This window comes from Ovis aries, chromosome 14 (assembly GCF_016772045.2).
Source record: "Ovis aries strain OAR_USU_Benz2616 breed Rambouillet chromosome 14, ARS-UI_Ramb_v3.0, whole genome shotgun sequence".
Lineage (NCBI taxonomy): Eukaryota > Metazoa > Chordata > Mammalia > Artiodactyla > Bovidae > Ovis > Ovis aries.
Window position 1 is genome coordinate 29,324,677 of NC_056067.1, and position 22,367 is coordinate 29,347,043.

Consider the following 22,367-nt stretch of genomic DNA (forward strand, 5'->3'; position numbering starts at 1 on the left):
TAGCCCATTCTGATAGAGGGCATGGATCTATGTTTGCTCAGGGTTAAGATTCCATAGACAAGAACACTTAGGAGATAGTAGCTGCTCAATAAATATTTGTGGAATGATCTGATCAATCACCCTCCTGACTCACAGGCAAGAGCTTTCAGGATGGCATCAAACAGCCCAGCTCAAAGAATCCATGCACATTTCACACCAAGGATGATATTTTTGTCTCAGTTATAAGACTTATGAAAAACTACCATGGGTTTTCCATCTTTCTTTTCTAAGACCAGAGCAAATAAAAATAAAGGGTGAAGGGTGTACCACATTATTCTCTTCCAGAAGTGGCAGAGAAAGTCAACACAGGAGGTTCTGGGCAGTATGGAAGTCAAAGTATTTATGTGTATACCAACAGGCTCTGAACTACCTTGCTCCACAGAGAGCTGGAGGCAGGAGTGGAGCCTCTTTGGCTGTTATTTGCTTTTCAGATATTCAGAAAGATTTTTGGTCTAGTTTGTGACATAAGTTTCTAGATGAATTGGAAGATAATGGAATTTCCAGGCTGTACTGCTTCATGCTACGGCTAAGGGGACAACCTCCAAAGAGAAGAATCTGCAGTCTTCATGAAAAGACTTGTTTTAACAAATTTGTTGTTGTTGTTTTTTAGTTGCTAAGTTATTTCCAACCCTTTGAGACACCACGAAGTGCAGCCCACCAGGCTCCTATGTCCATAGGATTTCCCAGACAAGAATACTGGAGTGGGTTGCCATTTCCTACTCCAGGGGATCTTCCCAACCCAGGGATCGAACCCATGTGTCCTGAAATGGCAGGTGGATTCTTTACCACCAAGCCACCAAGGATTCTTATCACTATTACTATTGCAAAGAAAGATTTTTAAGATCAATGCCTAGAAACAATGTTTAAACTACCTAGCAAGTCCCTAAAATCCCAACAGGAGTGGAAAACACGAAAGCAATGTACCGTCTCCTAACTGAAAAATACTACTGATATAAAAGCTGATTTATCTTATTTTATAAATTCCTCCATTTTTAGGTGAATTATTCATTCACTTATTCATGCAAAATATTTACGAGCTCTCCTCATATGCAGGCAGAGTTCCAGGTTCTGGGGATATTCAGTAAAGAACAAAGAAGACAAAACCCTTTTCTTTGTAGAACTTGCATTCTAGTAGGTGACAAATCAGAAGCAAGATAAAGTATGGCGATGTGAGACAGTGGTCTTCAGGAAGGAATAAAAATAAAGCATAGTCAAACAGGTTGAAATATCAGAGATGGAACAGTTCTATTTTAGACAAAATGGGGCAGAGAAGGCTCTATAAGAACACAAAATTCAGCTTCTTTTTAATTCAATGGAACATATGCAGACTTATGCTGCTTCTGATTGAGGGGACACTCAGTCATCCCACCCTGTTCCCATGGTATCGCATAAGCCTTTCCACCCGGCAGGGGCTCCTAACTTCCTACTCCAGCCCATGCCACAAAGCTAAATGACAGTTACCCTTCAAAACACATGGAAATATCAACCCTCATCTTCATCCTAAGCAACCTGGGCTCATTGAAAGGGCCCCTCATTAGGCTCCCAGACTCCTGTGCTCACATAGTGATGTAGTTTCTTTGTCCATCACTCCAACTACACACACACACACACACACACACATGAACACACTTAATACAATCATGACTACAATATGTATAGGCACTCTGCATGCCTTATTTTAGGTTTGCTCACAGTGATGTAGTTTCTTTGTCCATCACTCCAACTACACACACACACACACACACACACACGAACACACTTAATACAACCATGACTACAATATGTATAGGCACTATGCATGCCTTATTTTAGTCATTCTTATCTACTTGTATTTACCTTATCTGGCTAACGCTTGAGGAGCTTGGTTATTTCCTAGGGAAAATATCCAGAAAGTGGCAACGCCAATACTCAAACCTCCACAGAGTCCAGCTCTAAGACTTAGTTTTTTCTCTGCATCCAGCTGCCTATCAACAGAGTAAAAACAGAAATGAAGGATGCGAGGGTGTATGTGAAACTCTGAAGAGCCAATCACTCAAACACTGACTCTGCCCTTGAGCTTGAACTCATTCTGCCAAGCCCGAGGCTCCCACTATGGTGACTCGCAGGAGGGCCTTTTAAAGAGCAGGTATGCTCCTGAGTAACTAGTGCTTCTCAGCCAGTTCCTGGGGAGAAGCTCAGCAATGAAGCGGTTCAGAGTCAGACGTGGAAGAGCGTTCACAGACAGACGTGGAAGAGGATTCACAGAGATAAAACGGTATAAAGCACCGGTGGGCACCCCGATACGGATCATCCCCACACTCAGCCTGCCTCATCACGTGCAGCAGTCACCTGAAATGCATTTTTAGACTCTGTTACAACCTAAGTCCCTCAAAGGCTAAGCCATAATAACTCAGGAGCACTTTTCTTTAAGGGGAAATATACATGATTGGAAATATTTGCAGGAAAAGTTCTTCAGAAAAGAGGATTAACTCAGATTGAACAGTCGTTTAGGAACTGGCCGTGTCCAGGATCAGAGAAGAGGAGTTCATCAAGGATCAGAACCATCTTGGCCATTTCAAAATCCTAGGGTTCGGGACTTCCCTGGCAGTCCAGTGGTTGAGACTTTGTGCCTCCAATGCAGAGGGTGCAGGTTTGATCCCTGGTCAGGGAACTAAGATCCCACATGCTGTGCAACACTGCCAGAAAAAACAAACAAACAAACAAACAAAAAAACCTAGGGTTTACTAGCAACATTGCTGTCCTTGAAAGAAGCATGAATTTCTCAAGTACTGCTGCTGCTGTTGCTAAGTCACTTCAGTCGTGTCTGACTCTATGAGACCCCATAGATGGCAGCCCACCAGGCTCCTCTGTCCATGGGATGCTCCAGGCAAGAACACTGGAGTGGATTGCCATTTCCTTCTCCAGTGCATGCATACATGCTAAGTCATCTCAGTCGTGTATGACTCTGTGTGACCCTATGAACAGCAGCCCACCAGGCTCCTCTGTCCAAGGCATTCTCCAGGCAAGAATACTGGAGTGGGTTGCCATTTCCTTCTCCTCTCATGTACTATTACGTCACAAAAGGATAGTAAACACTGCATTGTTTGTCTCTCTCTCTATTGCTACATTTAAACAATGGAGGTAAAATTAGTCATTAGATCCTGACTCCAAAACAAATCCCAATTTAATTACTTTTTATATTCAGGTAAAAATGGAAAGTTCTTCTGGGGATAGCAAGTTTGTTTGTTTATATTGCACAAGACATCAACAGTGTGATAGACCTCCATAGAGTTAACTAACAGAAAACAGGCAGAAAATATTCATCGATTATGTATGTGTACATGTATTATATATCCAGAATTTCATACGGCATGAAAATGCCTTGTCGGAGGGCTGGATAAGAAGTCTGAATATCCAGAAAGTAAGAATTTAAGAACTCTGCATTCTATACTCAATAATTCTTAACTGCAAATTATGGTTTAAATACATGGTAACTAGTCACTAAACTGTAATCGGATCCAGTGGATAAAATCACGGCCTTGGGAATCCCCAGCTTGATTCAGATTCAGATCATTTACTACTGCTACGATCTTGGTTTGCTTTATTAATCCAAGTCTCAATTTCTGCACTCATCAAAATAAAAAAGAGAGAGAGAGAGATAGATAATCTGGTCAAGAAGCCCCTGTGCAAAACCCACCAGGCCAGATGTTTTGCAAATGAGAACTTTTCACATTTAGAAACGTTTTAAGGTAGATAAACTGTATAGTAAGTAAAACCTTCAGCAGAGTCTGGGGCAGTAGCCTCTAATCAAACACATTAACATTTCTGCAGGGAAATATATGAAGTCACAGTAATGGGATGCATTACGACTATAAATAGCCTCCAGTCAGTTCTGCTACCTGAGTGTGCATCAGGCATACAAAAAAAATCATTTTTGTATTTTGACAAAGAAAGGAGCGTAGATGTGTTTCATTCATATATTGTCTGTATATGTGTATATATGCACACATAAACACGTATATGTATACATGTGGAGGGGGGAGGGAGCTACTGTTAGAATCAATCAGGACTGTGCCCACAGAGTGCTTTAATAATAATGCTCAATACAAAACAATATTGACCAGAATGCAAATTCCTTGAAGGCAGGGGTCGTTGGTTTGTTCATCAACAGGCCCCTATCCACCTAAAAATGTGTTTGCCTCAATAATACGTGTTCTCCGAATGATTCCTGACACCGCCTCCTCCGGATTTCCCTTGCCCAAGTGAAACTACCTGAAGTGAAAAAGCAAAATCCTTGGGGAGGCTCAGTCTGCTTTGCAAGACAATGAGGTGCGAGCACAAATGGGATCAGAAGTTTCCAGTGAGACACCAAGTCTTGAAGCTCAATATTTAATTCTTCTTTTTTTTTAATCACTGCATTTCGGAAACACATAGTATTGGCATGATTCACTTCTGAATCTGACTTATCAGGAAAATCAGTGCTTGGCAGGCTCATAATTGGAACTCTACCTACAATGATGGTATGTGCCCAAATTAACAGAAGTTTATGAATAATTCTGAGGAAAAAAGCATGTATAGTCTTCAACAACCCACAGTGAGATTGTGTAAATCAGGCAGTGCCTATCATCAGAACAAGGAACACTTGTCTAACTTGCCAACAGCAAAACAAACGTAAACCCAGTCTAACACATACACGCACATACACGTGCACAAACACACACACATCACCAGACCAAAACTTTGATTCTATCCATTTGACTCCACCTGGCAATGAATTAATCAATATCCTATTGCAAAGTCACTGAATGACCGTAAGTACAAAGCACTGCTAAGCACCCACTCCAAGAATCTACCTTTCTCCATCCTAGGTTAATAACTGAAACAACAAATGAATCACAACAAAAAAAAAAAGGAGAAAAATCTACCTGCAATTGGAGATACAGGGCCTCAGAATAAAATGGGACAAAATAACATCTTAGGAATCCAGGTGGTAGAAATTCAAATTGAGCAAAAATGTGTACATCTTCCAAGTCCTGTAAGCTACAGAAGAGGTTTGGCATGCAGACTTTTTCTATGAAGTGAGAATGAGAATGCTTATTTGTGTATGCATTACACAAGTGTTATTATAGCTATGATATAATAGATGGGGAGGGTGGGAGAGGTGGGGAGGATGAGCTTTCCCGAGAAAAGCAGTTTGTCTGCATTTAAATCTGTTACTGTGGGATTATTCATATTCCTAAAGAAATCAAGAGGTAAATGAACTAACCATCTGGCCAAAAGTACTTACAGCTAAGTGCAGCAACAACTGTGACAAGCCTAATGTTAAAGATCTAGAGACCAGTAAGATCCCCAAAGCGGGATCTTTAAAAACGAAGCTTACCCGGCCAACAAGGATCGGTTCAGGTCCAGAAAACTCTTCCAGGACAAACATTTGATTCCAAACCCAGCCTCTTTTGGAACGATTCAAAATCCGCTGTTCTTCACTCAGCCTGTTTAGTTCCAATGGGGATCCACTCATTAGAACCGGAGACTGATTCATCGGAGCCGAGTAAATACAAGGGGGAAGAGTAATCCATAATATTATTAATGGAGTCCAGAGATCCAAGAGCATTTCCGCTAGCCGTTCTGGCATGGTCCCACCAGTTAAGCAAATCACCATGAAAATGAGACAATTACTTTTTTTGCCTCCGGTCTGCAGCCATCCAATTCATCATGCGGTGCTGAGCATTTACTTACAGCCCTGCCACGTGTTTACAGTACCGGAAACAGACATCATCTATGCAGTTTTTCTAAGACCACGATCCATGGGCTGTCCTTCTCATTGAAATTTCCTGCAAAAACAAGGAGGGAGAAAACTAATGATCCACTGCCAACAGGTTTTAAAACAAAATCACTGCTTTTCAAAAGCATGTGAATGAACATTTCCCACAGCCTTGAATTAAGGAAGTGGATCCATATAGATTGAGAAGAAGTAGGCTCACAGGTCTTTTTTATACTTTAAGCTTTCAGATATTCGTATTAATTTTTGTTGGCTTCCCAGGTGGCGCAGTGGTGAAGAATCTGCCTGCCAGTGCAGGACACACAAGAGACATGGGTTAGATCTCGGTGGGGGGGAGGGGGTGACGGCGGTCAGGAATTCCCCTCGGGGGAGGAAATGGCAACCCACTCCAGTATCCTTACCTGGGTGGGCTACAGTCCATGGGGTCGCAAAGAGACACCACTGAGCACACACGTGTGTAAGACTGTGTTGGACAGGACTTGGCAACTGAGCACAGCAGCGCAACACAACGTTAATTTCTGTTATTTGCTATTTATTAAAAACTGCTGCAAGTCCCTGAAATTTGCTTCTCCCTCCTTGTTTTTTTTTCCCTTCTTTCTCCCTTCCTTTTTCTTTCATGCCTCCCTCCCTTTTCTCTCTCCATGGCTTTCACTCTCTTTTCTCGCAGTCTGGTTGTAAGGCAAGTGTGGGTGCTGCCAATGTAGCCCTCCTGCATTCCTGTAGAGATTGCAAGTCTTTCTTCCTTCCTTCATTTCTTCCTCATTTTCTTCCTTCTCTTCTCTGTCTCCTTCCCCACCCTCCAGTTTAAAGAGAAGTTCTCGTTCCCTTTGGGCTGCACTATGTGAAGAAACTAGCTTCAATGGTTAATTTAAAAAAAAAAAAAAAGCTACAAATGAGAACAGAAGGGAAATAGCCCCAAATGTTACTGTCTTAGCTGCCACAGCCCATCAGAAGGGATTGTCCAGCTCAGGCTGCAGAATACAATTCTCTGCCAGGATGCTAATAATGAGTGAATAAAATTAGAATGCTCCCAGAGAGAAATTCTGTATCGTTCAGCATGTATGTTATAATCAGGACAGTGTCAAGGCTCCCATTCCAAATGTACAGTTGAACAGGAGATTTAAATTATGAAAAGCTCCTTTGGGAATGAAATATGGTAAAAATACAATTTTCAATTGAGGAGATTTCAGAAAGGGATGCACAAAAAAAAATCCCCATTACCTGAGGTGTCAAATACATTTTTTTTTTGCTTACCTTCGGTGTGGCAAAACATGTTTCTTCCCTCTCAAAAAAATTATTTTTAAAGAAATAATGTTCCCCACATATCCCAGAGAGAAGTCTAGCTGAATTAGATTAAATGGGAAAATAATTCCTCAAAACACCATGGGGAATAGTTTGGCTCAGGGAATTTATAATGCGGTAGGGAAACTTTGCCCTGTGTGTCCCTGGTTCCATTCTGGCTCAGAATGGGAAAGCAAGAAAGTCCTTAACATTGGCTTAGCTAGTGAGTGGTCTTAGCAAAGCCAGATGTAAGGGGCAGATTTAGATCCTGCTGCAAAGACAGGCAGGATCCTATCTAACAAGGTGGTGAATAGAATCGCCCTGCTTGTCACTTTTCGCCTGGGCTCACCTCCATCACTGGGACTCTCTGTGTACCTCAAAAGAGGCTCCACCCTGATAAGGGCACAGGAGAATCCCTGCAAACAGCAGATGCAATTGAAACTGAAGGCAAGAAAATCTTTCAACAGGAAATCAACTCAGAGAAAGAGAGTCCAGAACAAGGCCCCCAGCTTTCCCTAAAACTGCAGTACCAGCAGGGAGATCAGGCTTCCTGTATAGCAGATTTCCAGGAAGACCTTGTCTCATCCCATCTGAGAACAGACCTTTGCAGGCTTCAAATTTAAAATAAAAGTTGATAGATCTTGATAGAGAAATCCCTTCAATAGCAACAGAGTTCTGAATTGTCAATCCACTTAAACAGCGTTTAAACTTAAAATACTTAGCATGTACAGCACACCCATCACATGCCATGCAATCTCCTAAACATGGGGCGGGAACAGTGATGCAGGATTAGTGTGTTACTCGCGAGACTGTCTGTTTTACAGGCAGAAAATCCTGGGCTTGAATCCCAGCTCACCCGACTTGCTATCTCTGTAATAATGGGAAGAACTACTTAAGTTCTCTGAGCTTCTGTTTTCTCTTCTGCAAAATGGCAATAAGAAGAATTCCTAATTTCCAGGCATTAGGGTGATTCAGAAACAAGACTCAGATGAAGCACCCAGAACCTGGGAAGCACTCACTAAGCTGTGATGCTTGTTCTGCTGAGCCAGACTGAGGAGGCGGTCCTGACACCATCTCTGCCCTTGAAAAGCTTCAGTTAAAAAAAAAAAAATCAAAGGAGCAAAGAGTTAATAAGCTGTGTGACTTCTGCAGGAAAGGTAAAGGTATGAGAGCTACAAAGGCAGTCAAGAATCTTCCCTAAGGTGGGATATGGGTGGACGAGGGTGATGCTGGTGAGAGAGGGGCTGGACCATACTGGATGGAAGGGAATACTCATTTTAATCATGGAGGCTCAGCCTAAATGCTTCTCAGGGGCAAAAAGACTTCTTTCCAAACCTACCCTGCTTCATGCTGGGCCATACCTGAATGCTCAAGAGCCATGTAGACCATCCTCTGATGGCCTGAATGCTATAAAAGGAGAACGATGAGATGGTTGTGAGTTTCCTCTAGCTCCAGACACCCTGGAGTTTGAATTCCAGCCAGAGAGCCATCTTTACCAGTTGCATAACTGGGGATCAATTAAAAATAATAATGATTAAAAAAACTAGAATGCTATTTACCTAGCTGGTTTATTTTGAAGATTACAAGTGATAATTTTGGTAAAGTGATTAAGAATGCACAGTTATTTTTAAATTGTGCCAAGTACTCTGCAAGTATTCTCTGGCATCTGCTTTGTTGTTAATGATTCTGGGATTAAAGCAGTTTAATCCCAATTTAAAGTCCTAACAGACACTTCCCTGATGGAAGCCACCAAGCAGATGGATTGCCACCAAGCCACTCGGGATGGAATGTGACTCAATTCCTCCCTGAACTCGTCAGAATCAGGTAAAAAGTAATAATAGGCCCTGAAACTGTTTTATACAATGGCATAGCTTCACTAGTTAGAATAAAGGGATTAATTAATAAAGAACATATGCATAGCCCCAAATAGTATCCATGGACACAAGATCTTGCAGTCAGATCAAACTTACTGTGCCTTGTAAGTTTTGTTACAAGGCACAGTACTTACAAGCCACAGTAAGTTTTATTCAAAACTGAGGTGTAATGATATGAGTTGCCTAAAGAACACCTCCAGTAAAGAGAAAACAGCTATTTGAATCTAGGTAATCTAACTTCAGAATCCTTTCTTACCGTAGTCCCTTCTCTTGTTGTCTAAATATTTGATGAGCTTATACTGTGGGACAGGCATGAAGGCAAGAGAAGCAAGCATATCACAGTTCTTATCTTCAGGAAGCCAAGAGCCAAGGTAAAGACTAGGAAATGAATGCTTAGAACATCTTACTAAGTCTCAGAAACGCTAGGGTAGTACAGAATGATGGGCATGCCACTCATCTTCACTGCCTTAAAGAAGGCTTCCTGGGGGGAGCATCATCTAAACATCGAAAAGGAGTAACCCAAAGAAGGGAGGGTAAGTATAAAGGGTCATTTAAGTCAATCAATGAACAAGAACGAAACCATTCACTAATACAGGATTTGTGAATGAATTAGTACCGAGGGCAGTTTTCAAATCATTTCTTGTTATATTATCTAATCCATGGCCATGGTATCTTCTTGCTACCCACCACGTCATTCTAATTATGGTCTCTAGACTACATGTCAAATTGACGTCCTCTTCTCTGCCAGAGCTTTGTGAAGAGAAGAGTGTGTTCAATTTCGAAAGCTCTCAGGCATAAAAATAAGCGCCATTCCACAACGATGGGATGCTCAGTCATGTCCAACTCTTGTGACCCTATGGACTGTAGCCCACCAGCCTCCTCTTTCCATAGGATTTTCCAGGGAAGAATACTGGAGTGGGTTGCCATTTCCTCCTCCAAGGAATCTTCCCAACCCAGGGATCGAACCTGCGTCTCCTGAGTCTCCTGCACTGGCAGGCAGGTTCTTTACCACTGAGCCATCTGGTGAGAGCATGGGAGACAGCAACTGGAAGCACAGTGAGATTGGTATTTTAAATAATGTTTAATTTTAACTAAATACTGTCAGAGCCTGAGGTTGTGTCCCTCTTTGTTACAAAGGAAGACAAGCAACAATTAGAGGCAAAGGTGTGCAGTTAAATGTTTACCAAGTGGCTATCTGAAAGAAAAAAAATCCCTGATTTTTTTATTTCCATGATATAAATACTTCCACCATGACCAATTTCAAGTTTTCAATGTGATCACTAACCAGGTATGACAATTGGCGGAAATTTCTAAACCATAAACACCTCTGGTTTAGTCAAGTAAGAGTTTCCTCCAGCATACTCCTAAGTGAGGCTTTTCAAACTTTAATGTGCATACAAATCCTGGAAATCTTTCTAAAATGCAGATTCTGATCTAGTAAGTCTAGAGTGGGGCTTGCAACTCTGCATTTGTAATAACCTCATCTGTGTGGCAGATGCTGTAGCTGGAAAAGCCTAGAGTTCGCAGGAATAAAACCACCTAACTCAGACCTCCTTCTTATGAAGCCTTGAAAGATTCAGTGGTGTGGTACAAAAGTTACTTCCTCCTCAGTGTCATTAAATAGCATGCCCATAAACTACTTACTACCTGGGAATAGACTTTGGGAAAACCAGCAATAGAATGTATGAATAAATGAGATTTTGTATGATGTCATAACTTTTATACTTAACCCACTCCATATGGGACACTGGAAAAACTGCTCCAATAAGCAGTGTGTTTCCACGCATGCTATTAGGGGGTGTTGAGAATTGACCTTCACTTTAGCAAAGTCTATTACTAGGAGAGAAATGGGATTCTCCTGTGATAATCAGAACTCTACTATTTATATGCGGGGCTCTGCCATGGGCGGAGCTAATGTTGTCCTCTTAGATGATCAGAGAACAGCTTTATAGGAATTCTTGAGATGCAACCAAATGTCCTGTCACTGTTATCAGAATTAATAAACATTGTAATAGTGGCTGCATATACACACTGCTTAACTCTACGCAATGAAGAAGAAATTGAGTGAGGTAGTAAAGCTTGGGTAAAAAAAAAAAAATCAATGTATTTTTAGATTTTCTAACCACAGTATGTATGTCTGGCCAAGCAATCCACTTTATTATAATGCTGCTGCATTGATTTACACCCCGAGAGTGAGATGAAGAGATTTCAGTCCCTCTGGAATTGTCACAAAGAAGTAACTAGAACTCCCCCAAGAAGATGTTTCGTCTTAGGTAAGACACTTACAATCCTGCTTTTCATTCACACTTACATTTTAGAGATAGCTTTAATTACAGCCTGGTCTGACCCCACTGACTTCAACTTTTTTTTTGAGGTTAAAAAAAAAAAAACTTTCAGATAAGTCATTATGCAAAAATATTACTGCACCATTGACTTGGTAAACAACAAAGATTGCAGTTCCCAATGATGAGCCACACTCTGAAGCCTAAAATAAAAACGGGCTTTTACCGACACTTCAGAATTCAATCCTGCAGATTATTGTGGTTGACAGGAAATTATGCTTTTATTATCCACTGGGCTTAGTGGCCACAATATTTCATGGAAGCAAAAATGACACATAAGACCAGAGAGTTTCTATTAAAAATGTTTCTGACCTTGAATTTAGAGCCATTAGCAGGCTGCTTCAAAACAGGTAAATGCACATTGAATTCAAAGTGGTATTTCAGCAATACAGGGTACGCGGTTCAGCCTGCGGCCCAGTGCGATTCATGCCAAGCCCCGGAGAACTAGAGACAAACAATACTTGTGTGTGTCCAGATATAAATAATGCAGGAGAATCACCTTTCCTAAAGCCTTCAGAATGCCCTGACCAAATTCCCTCAGGAGAACAGAATTTAATTTTTTTTTTTCATTTACACACACACAGAGGATTATCTCTCCTCTCAACCACAGCTCTTCTGGACATCTTTCTTTGGCATCAAATCATCCATTTATCCAACTGTCTCTCTATCCAAAAGCACATTATTTGCTTGTTTTACCACCCAGAATAATAGCTGTCAAATCTACTCTACTTTTTGCTATTATTGACACGCTATTGTTTTTTTTTTGTTTTTTTTTTTTCCTACTGGAAGCTTTAGTTTTAAGTTTGATAATTACTGGTTACCATGGCAAAGACAGTTCCTCCTCATCCTTTCCCAAGATGCAGTCAAAACTCTGTCCTTCACATAGAAGCTTTCCTGCTATAGACATCTCAGAACTGGGGTAACAAAGACAGGAGAGTCAAGTTTCTTTTTCTAGTGTTTACAGGCTCAGAAATTTATTTAATGAACTTTCTTAGAATTATAAGGTTAGTTAAGATACTGAAGCTGAATCTATCTTGTCGGCTCTTCTTCAGGCAGAACTGTCTTGAAATCACATCAGAACGATGAATCTAAGTCCCGCACTTTCCTTGCCTATAAGAGTCATGCCAGGAAGCCATTTCTCAAGTGTAATCTAAATCCTTCCTTCTCCATTTAAAAGCCACATCCTTTGCTGTGTTTAAATCACCTGCTCAGAGTTTAACAGCCAAAGACCTAATGAGGGAAAACAATTTGTGCTGGCCCTCCGGTGGGGGAGGTCATGAAGGAGCTGTGACCATAGGTTTATCCATGAGCTGGACCCTGGCAATCAAAGGCTCCTTACCCCTCCCTGTCCTTGTAATGCATGTCCTGCCCACTGTGTCTGCATTAGCAGCCACTTCAAAGATGTAGCCTTGAGAGAGCTATGTGTTACTGAGATCATCTGGATGGTACATGAGACTGAATGCCACGAACATCTCCATGTAAATGAGCTTTAAGATTCTAGCAAGCAGATGCAGAGATCTTGTGGTTGCCCAAGTCAAGCCTCATATGTAATGTCCATTCCCTTGTTTATTAAAACTGCCACCTACCAATCTGGAGTGCCTTCCCTCTTTTTCTGTCTGTCCTGGAGCTCCAAGTATAAGGGTCGGCTTTGAATTTCACCCCCTACCCCTTCTGGAAACTCCAAGGGTGCAAACCAACACGCCTTTAAATCAGAGTAACCACTAGGAAATCAATCTTACCCTTAACAATCTTGTTAATACAGCTGAACTGTGGGGGCACAGAGGCTGAGAACCTTGACTCTGGAGTCAGAAGTTCTTTGAATCACAGTCCTATCATTCCTAAGATAAGTGACCTAGGCAAATTTATCTCAATAGTGGCAGATGAGGGAACTGACTTGAAAGATGGTGAAAAAAATTAAATGAGATAAGCTTTGTAAAAACTCTTTTGTCAGTGTAACAATGATAGTTACAATTTATTGAATGTTTCACCTGCTTCACAAAGAACCTTGACTAATTTTTTTAAAACTATTTGATGTGGATTTCTTGCTGGATACATCAGTGGGGAAAATTCTGGTGCTCTGTGTAAACAGGTAATAAAATAACTTTTTCCAGCTTTTTTTTAAATGGCATGAACCAAGTGGGATATAAGTAAAACAGCATTTCACAAATAGCTTTTCCTATCCACAGTTAATATACACTTAATGTCTTCAAATAATTTTATGAGGCCTCTAAGGGGTGGTATTTTTTTAATTATTTAAGTACAGTTGATGTATAACACTGTGTTAATTTCTGCTGTACAGTAAAGTGATTCAGTTATACATATATATTCATTTTCATATTCTTTTCCATTATGGCTTATCATAGGATATTGAGTATATCTCCCTGCATTATATAGTAGGATTAAAGGGTGGTATTTTTAACTTTCCCCCACCCTGGGGTCATCCATGTCTGTCTTTGCCAAAGAAGATATGGCATTGCCCATCATCATTAATCCTAAAAGGGCAAAGTGTAAAGTGCAAAGGACAAAGTACAATTACACATCCACACCAGAACTACTCACTTTCAAATTGTAACCACTCACTGAAAAACTCTTCTCTCCTACAAGAAAAATTCCATTGCATGTCATAATCATGTTGTATATTCTCATGAGAACGGTTCAAGTGGGAAGTCCCTATTAATTCAGAGATGAAGATACAGTGACATCTAAACACTACTCAGACAGGAGTTGAGAAGATAATCTTAACTAGAGGTTGCATTTAGGTAGTGTCTTCTTCCAAAAAATATTTAGCAAATTCTTGATGTGTTTCAAGAAATCTTAGTACTACTGATGATGGTTAAAAATTAGAAGCTTTCCCTTCCTGCTAAAAAAATGTGGAAACAGCATTGTTGTATGGCAGAAACCAATATAACATCGTAAAGCAATTTTCCTCCAAATGAAAAGTAAAAAAAAAAAAAAAAGGAAATGTGGAAATGGTTAAAATCAGATATAACACATAACCAGGGCTACAGAGTCTACAATACTGAAACTGGAATGCAGCCAAATATCCCAGCCTAATAAGTCAAGATTCTGCCAATTAGATTATACTGTGTAGTAACCACCCTTACAAGTGCACCTTACTTCCATTCTTTCATGTTTCAAAGACTTTATAGCTTAAAAACCACCCACAAGCACTGTTACCATGAACTCCGCATGGACACAGATGGGTAGGTAAACGGATAGCAAGCAATCATTTGACAAAAATGATATTTAGATATCACTTTGAATATATAGTTTCTGAAAATTAAATTGTTTATACAGATTCTAAAATAAGTGTACCTCCTTCAGCTGCTTTATTTTAGTGAAATTTAAAAGTCAAGCCTGTTTCACTACTCCAATAAAAATAGATTTGAATTATTTATTTCATAATTCTGAGCATCCCCATTTTAAAGATGGCAATACTTGGGACATAGAAAAGTTAAATCCCATTTGTCAAGCTGAAATAGCAATGGGCTAATAAAGAATGAAATGTGCTCTTGCAATTTTTACATTATATTTTGGAGATAAGGCTCCATAAACAGGAAAGAAAAGCATTCCTTAATGATATTCATATTATTCCCCATCTACTTATTTTATGTTATTTGTGTTACATCAGGAATCAACTAATCATATTTTATGCATGAATTCATTTAGAAAGAAACAATGCATGGAAAATATGGTCCCTACTGCTAATAGAATATGAATATAGTCTAATAATATTTTCACTTAATGATGTAGAAGAATTAAGAAGATTGCATTTAATATTTCTTTGAAGTGCGTTCCATTTGCTTAAAATATCCATAAATACATCCATGAGGACTTTCTGATGGAACTTTTTTTTCCTGTGTGTATTTGCGAGGGCCAGGTATCCTGCTGATTAAAATCAATATAGAGGAGTCTTCTAACAGACACGGAATTGCAAGTCACATGAGGTTGATGCGAACTGTTCAAATATAATATATATTAAAGAATTAAAGAAAGGAGGCAGGGAGCAAAAGAAGGAAAGAAGAAGTAGTTTCCTTATTGGGTTTTTTTTTTTTTAATAAATTCTCCTCAAGGGAAAGGTACAGATACTGAGTTACACATGCAAGACTTCCATAATTAGAGCATTTTTCCCAATAAAATATAACTTCCCATCACACAGAGTTTAAAAGCATTCTTGATGCACGTCTAGTCTTAGAAGTATTCTTAATTTTTATAAGTCCATATCATTTAAAAAATGATTTTGAGGGAAAAATAAATGCTTTGTGGAACATGAATAAAAATGACTTCTTCAAAAAGGGAAAAGCTGTGTCTAAGAAAAAACTTGGGATAATTTATGAAATTTCTGTAGAGAAAACTGAGGTAGATTGTCACAATATTGGACTTTAGATATACTTGTATCCCTCTCTCCCCTTTATTGAGAATATCCTAGAAGAAAAAAAAAAGGCACAGGGCTTGTTAATTGTCAATGCATTAAATCAATGTTGACTGAGCACTGATTCCTTGCTCTTCCCTCAACCAACCATCATCCCAGCATTTGTAGTTGTCTTTGACAAGCAGAGTAGGGAAAGAAACTGTTTGAAGGTTCCAAATACAAGTGTTATTCTTTTATGATGGTATCCAAAGAGATACAGAAAAATCTCTTCTGTGCATTTCCTCCTACTAATAGAACTTTACAAAAAACAAGGCTTCTAAAGTCAAGACGGTGGATGATATTTGTGATAGGGAATAGCACATGACATTTAAAACTCAGGAAATAAAAGCTTGGGACATGAGAGAAAAAGGAAACAGCGTTGGCCTGGATGCTCTGCCATGAAGAGGCGATGGAGATTTCGTTCACAGCAATGTATGGGAGAAGCAGCTGAATGGCATCCATTGAACTTATTTCTTTTCTGACCTTTTGAAATTGCCAGGTTCAACTAATTTTCTCCTCTTGGTTACATCTGGAGGCGGGTTCCAGAGGCAGGAACCAACAGTGCAGTTGAGATACACTGCACACGCCACACCATCAGCAACTTCCCAGGAACTCAAGAGAGAGCAGACGAAGGGCTCTGTGGTTAATTAAGCCCTACGACATCAGTGGATGGCCTCAGACCATCAACATATTCTATTCCACAAATATACATTTATGAGATTCTGTTAAAAAAAAAAATCTTCCCACACCACAGACAGATGTGTTTGCTTTAAAAGACTAGTCAATATATGAATCCAAGAAGCCTAGAGGGCAAAGCAAATCATCTAAAGCAGATGAAAGGGTAAAAGGAATAGGATAAGAATCTCCTACTTGAACCAATAAGTGAGTTAGTTATCTAGGGATGTTTTCAGGTTTTCCAGAAGTAAGCTCTGTATGTGTGAGTGTGTGTGTGTGTGTGTGTGTGTGTGTGTGTGTGTGCGTGTAAGTAACACCTAACACAGAGCAAAGGAATCAGCCTTGGTTTAATTCTGTGCTCTGTAGGAGGTATACAATACGCCAAAGACAGGAGCTTTTCCCAAACTAAAAAGCAAAGTTAGTCCATTTCACCTTTGAATGCCAACAGTGTTGAAAACAGAAAAACTGCATTTCCCCCAAGCCTTGCTTCTCTGAATAATGCTGTAAAAAAATACAAAATTATTGAAACTAATACCGACAGCACCATTGAGCAGAACAGTTTTGAAAAAGTCTTGGGACCTTAGTTTGCATCTATAATTTAAAGGCTAGGCTGTTTTGCTTCTTCCTTGATTTGTCAGACACAAAACGTTGCTAATGGAGTAGGAAAGAATGGTTGGCAATACAAACTGAATGTCGTTTTGTCCATGAAAAGCTTTTGTTTGTGCATGGCAATTTTGCTCAGATTGGAATGTTGATAAAATTGTAAGGTATACCACCTTAATAGAAAAATAATGAAGATGATTAATTTTGTCTTTAGAGAATCAGTTACTTCTAATGATAAAGTTACTTCTGAACAGTTGCCGATGAAGTATGGATTCTAACTTTTCTGTCTGTGCTTGATCCTTTTTCCTCACCCATAAACAGAGAAAGGAACTGTGAGAGGAAAGCCCTGAGGTACAGCTTCCTGAATAGAATCATTATACCCTCACTCTGGAGTTTTCTTGCTTTGCTCCAAGACTCAGGTGCTCCCTGCTAACCAGGAGCATCAGACCTTAAATCTGTTCACTTTACAAGGAAATGTTGCCTGATGAGGATGTTTATATAACAGCCTTTACAAAATGCCTTCTCAAGTGGCCTACTAGATCCTGCGGAGCATGTTTCACAGATTGTTTTGTTGTTTTTTGTTCATTTGCTTTGTACTTTGAGCGAGCTGCCATTGGCTACTTCTACTGTGCTTAGTGCTACATTAAGCGGAGGCTTTAGATGAAGACTGTCTTGACCAGAGTGCAGCATGTAATGCCCACATAAAGTTATTTTTTCAAGTTAAAGACTTCCTTCTTTATTCAGCTGATACACGTAGAGCAGGCCAGTGGAGCTGCTATTCCAGTGGGGGTTGCAACAAAACTGTTCTTCAGTTAAATTCGTAACACCTTCAGGAGCTCAAGAAATGTATCTTGGACACCCGAAATGCAGCCAAAATATGTTAAGCGATTTGGGTGGAGAGATTTCCTCATCTGGAGTCTTTAGAATTTTAAGAGACTACAGATTAGAAGGCAGAAGAATTGATTTTTAAATAGTAACAGTAAGTGGAAAATAGAAGATCCAGGTTGAAGTGGGGGACAGTTAAAAAGTTTGCATGACAGCATTGCAACAGACATTTCAGACAACATTAGCCAGTGCCTCTGAAACATCGGGCTTGTTCGTGATGGCTATGGGATATCTGGACGCCCATGTGGATGTCCTGCGGGACAGAGTGAGGAGCGCAAACTGCCACAGAGCAGCCCTGAATGAAACAGTCTCCAGGGCATCTGCGGGGCTCCTCTCTGTTTTCAGAATAGATTTTTCTCAACTCCAAGCCCTCTTCAGAGTCCAGGGGGAAAAAAAAAAGATATGTGTATATATATATATAATATATATTTATTTATTTATCAAAGATGATTTAAAATCCTGAGACTGCTCCAGCATGAAATGACTATGTGATTGGGGGGCTTCCAAACTGCTGAAGCAGATTTACAGAATATTATTAGTAGTATTATTATTTAATAAGAGGGAGAGCCCTAGAATTTCTTTCAGCCACAGAGCTCAGGGAAGTGGAAAAACATGTCTGGACAGGATGATTATGGAGAACTCCCTTTGAGGGATTAAAAAAAAAAAAGTAACCCTCAGAGAACATCCTCTAAAGTCCTCCTGGTTAAAAGAATCTCTTTACACACACACACACACACACACACACACACACACACACACGATAAAACCCCTGGAAAACCGGACACGACTGATGAAAAGCAAAAGCCAGGCAGAAATTTCAGTTGTGTTTGCCATGAACGACAGGGCTCATTTTGCATGCAGTGAGGTACAGCGGCCAGGTTGAATGGATGGAAAATCCCACTCTCGAATCTTACATAAATATCTCCTTCCAGCACATAGTTTTCCAGTTGAAAAGCTCCTATAATGAAGCCGGAGGTGACAGCCTAGGGAGGGTTGTTAACCACTGAGATGGCTGTCAGGAGTGCTGTAAAGAGGGCCGGCGCTTCCTAGGGGCCCCAGCCGCCCCCCTACCCCGTGCCTCGGATCAGTTTCGCGGTGGTACCCATTCGAGAGGGCAGGGCCAGTGCGCCTTCTCCTGCGTCCCGGTTCCCATTCTCGGCCAACAGATACTGTGAAGCCAAGGAAAGAAAGCCGGCTGATCCGCTGAGCAGCTCTGGCGCGCTAAGGGCATGGTCGAATCTTGCCTCTAAAGAGGCAACTCTGTGGAATCTTCAGGAAACGGTGGTAAAGTTGAAAGGACCCTTTCTCCCTTGCCTAATTATCAGCTCTATCCTTTAACTGGAGCTGAAGTGAGCAGCTGCCAGGGTGGTTTTCCATCACTGACTAATGCGCGTTCGCAACAATAAACAATTAATATTGTTTGATTTCTTACATGTAGCAGCTCAACCAAACTGCTGCCATCTCGGCTCGCGGAGACAAACGGCTCGTCCCGGACGTGCCGCCGGCTCTGTGCCTGCGGGGAAGGGTCTCGGGATCACGAAACTTTGAGGTTTCTGCCAGATTGGATGGGGAAGGGTCTGGGCTTGCGGAGAGGGAGAGGCACAGGAAACTGTGGATACCTGTTGGCATCCTCGTTGGCGGCGGCAGATTTTCACTGGCTCCCAGGCTTGGCTGGAGCCTGAGAGAACGGGGATCAAGTCCCTTATGAACCTGTTACGCGCTGCCAGAACCCGGGCAAGAATCCGCTTTTCCTCAGGTCCCGCGAGGGGCGCAGCCTGCCCTCCCTCCCCACCCCCCAAGGATTCGCGGATGGGGAGGAGTGAGCTGTCAGAAAGCGCAGCTCCGGGCTCTGGCGGAGCTAGGAGAGGGAGTCCGAGGGAGTCCCCGGCTCAGCTCAGGAGGCCTCTGCGAGCACAGTCTGGCGGGCTCGGAGAGAACCCTGCTTGGGTGTCTTGCCTGGATGCAGGGCTGTATCTCGGCGTCCACAGAGCCGCGGGGCCGCTAGGGAGCCCGGCAAGTTTGGAACCCGCACCGCGCTTCCCGGGGCCGGAGGAGCCACTTGTGGGAAAGCCGTGGGCTGGGGTTCTCACGGCTGAGTCGTGGCCCGCTGCCCCACTGCGGGGGTCGCCCTCCGTCTCCTCGGGATTGGGGTGGTGCGGCAAATCAGCCAGAGGGCACCCTCACCACCACCACCCCGCTCCCCTTCGCCTCCTTTCTGCTCCGGCTGGCACTTGCCTTTCAGCCGGCGGCGGGTGCTTCCCATTCACCGCACGGACCCCGCAGTGAAGGCGCGCGGCTGCAGCGGCGCCTGCCTATGTCGCGAGGCGGCGAAATCGCCAGGCGACCGCAAGAAAGGGAACCCGGCAGGAAAGCCGGAGGGGCACAGCCTGCTTGCTTCTCCCCGGGATCTGCTGTCAGAGCAGGTTGCAAAAATGGTCAGGTAAAAAACCCTGAGGTGATCCCATCAGCTGCGCATAGCAGGAAAGAAGATTTAGCTCAGCCCCACACTGGGGCTGCGAACCCACATGCACCATTCGAATGGAAGGAGGCGCGCAGGGTGCCGGAATGGGCAGGGGTATTCCTTAAAAAAAAAAAAAAAAAAAAGGTCCCTTCTGGGTCCTCGGGGCATGGATTAAAACGAGGGGTTTGGGTGGAGGATCACTCACTCTTGAGGGGCTCCGCGCGGGCGAATTTCAAGCCTCTTGGTTCACTAATGGCTGGAGGGGTTCGAGGTCTGCTCCCGAGGGCGGTGAACAGCGAGCGGTCCCCGCGCGCTGGGCAGACGCCTCCGGATCGCGTTCATGCCTCTCGGAGCGGCGGGGCTTGGTGCTGAGACGCGGGGCGGGCGCGCCGGGCTCTGAGTCTCCGCAGCCCAAAGTGCAGCTTCGCTGGGTGGACGCTACCGTCCGTGCACGAGCCGGCGACAGCAGATGAGCTCCGGGGAAGCAGGGAGATTCCAAATAGATCCACTAATTCTGGGCTGAGCGCTCCGGCGTGCAAGCCCGCCTGCCTGCCAAATGTAACTGTGAAGTGATGTGGAAAAGTGAGTCGGGTGCCTCCCCTGACGGATCTCATTGGGCAGAGCGCAGAGGCAGGTCTACCACTTGGAAATTCATGTAAGCGGGCCCCCTCCCCGCCCCCTCCCTTCCTCCCCCCACCGGCGCTCTGGCGCGCTCGCTCCTCCGTTCTCTCCCGCTACCAAGTGGGCGCACAACTTTTCGCTCCTCGCTCTCGAGCGCGCCCAGCGCGTCTCCGCCTCCGGAGCCACTAGGCGAAGATGCGCCCTTCCGTGCGGTGCGCGCCGCCCGCGGAGGGCCAGGCTCCAGGGTAAAAGGGCTGGCAGACTACAAAAGGATGCGGACGAATGTCCCCGCGAGCTTTCTCTCTGAATCTTCCCGGAGCTCTGGGGCTAGCGGGATCTTGAAAAGCGTCCCAGTGAACCACGGCTGTTTTCCTTGGGAGGAAGAGGACGCGACAGGGCAAAGGGGTGCGCGGGGGCGTCTTGTCTCCTCTTTAAGCCAAGATCCTCAGGCAGACCAAGTGGGGGTGTCGGAAGGACCAATGCGTGCTTCTCAGACGCTGTGGTTTAGAGGCACGGTGTCGCGGTCCTGTGGGTGGTGCGCATTCCTCATATCCCCAGGCTTCTACTTCTGCAGGGAGATGGGATGAGGAAGCGCAGACGGGCAGATGCAAGGGATGCATAAGTAGGTGCGAAAAAAACGAAACTTGCTTGGGAGACTGCTAGGAGAGACTGCTAGGTCTTCTCAACGTGCCCTGGCCTGCAGATCTCTCGGGCACCAGACTTCTAGCTCCTTTGCTTCCGCCCCGAGATGCGCTTTCGAATCCTTTGATGGACTCCACTCAAACGTTGAGAATCGCCTACCATGGATCAGAGCCCGTGCAAGAGGAGGATTCAGGAATCAGGAGGTCCAGATATATTTTCCTCTCATCAGTGAGGCAAACACGTAGAAATAGGCAGCTATTTTAAATAAAATTTGTGAAAATTAACATGAGCTAATCCTTATTCCTTTGTTAACTCCCCTCCACAGAACACTTAGTCCATTCTCTGTGCGCTAAGGCTGAACTTTGAGGAAGGGTTTTACTACCCGGGAACAAAGTCAAGAATGGAAGAAGAAAAAAAGGGTATGGAGAACCAGACAAGAGGTCCGTAAAGCTTGTACTATCTGACTTCAATTAATTAGAGTGAGGAGAATGAGAAAAGAGACACAATATGCTTATAATATTTATGCAATTTTGACTTTTTTTGTGTCTGTCTACCATCCCATTGAGAGATGTTGAAAAGGATGCTGACTATAGGTCTAATATCTGTTTCACATTCTAGGTGATTTAGGGAAGAAACTGAATTATTTCAGAGCAGGGAGAAGTGAAGAGATGCAGGGGGGTATTTTCCCACGAGACAGGCACTAAGTAACTGGTCTCATCTCAGACTCTGTCTGTTTACAGGGTATTCAGAAATTGGCTAATTTTATCCTGGGAAA

The 22,367-nt window shown here is 42.7% G+C and overlaps 1 protein-coding gene across 1 annotated transcript in view; it reads right to left on the reverse strand.

Moving 5' to 3' along the window:
- Positions 1–20,895, reverse strand: part of CDH8 (cadherin 8) — a 395,389-nt gene extending 374,494 nt beyond the window's left edge. The window contains exons 1-2 of the mRNA XM_004015044.5: positions 20,535–20,895; positions 5,399–5,849 (exon numbers count right to left, since the gene is read on the reverse strand). Coding sequence (XP_004015093.2) covers positions 5,399–5,677 — 279 coding nt within the window. The 5' untranslated portion in view covers positions 5,678–5,849; positions 20,535–20,895. The remainder of the gene's footprint in view (positions 1–5,398; positions 5,850–20,534) is intronic.
- Between the last annotated feature and the right edge of the window lie 1,472 nt (positions 20,896–22,367).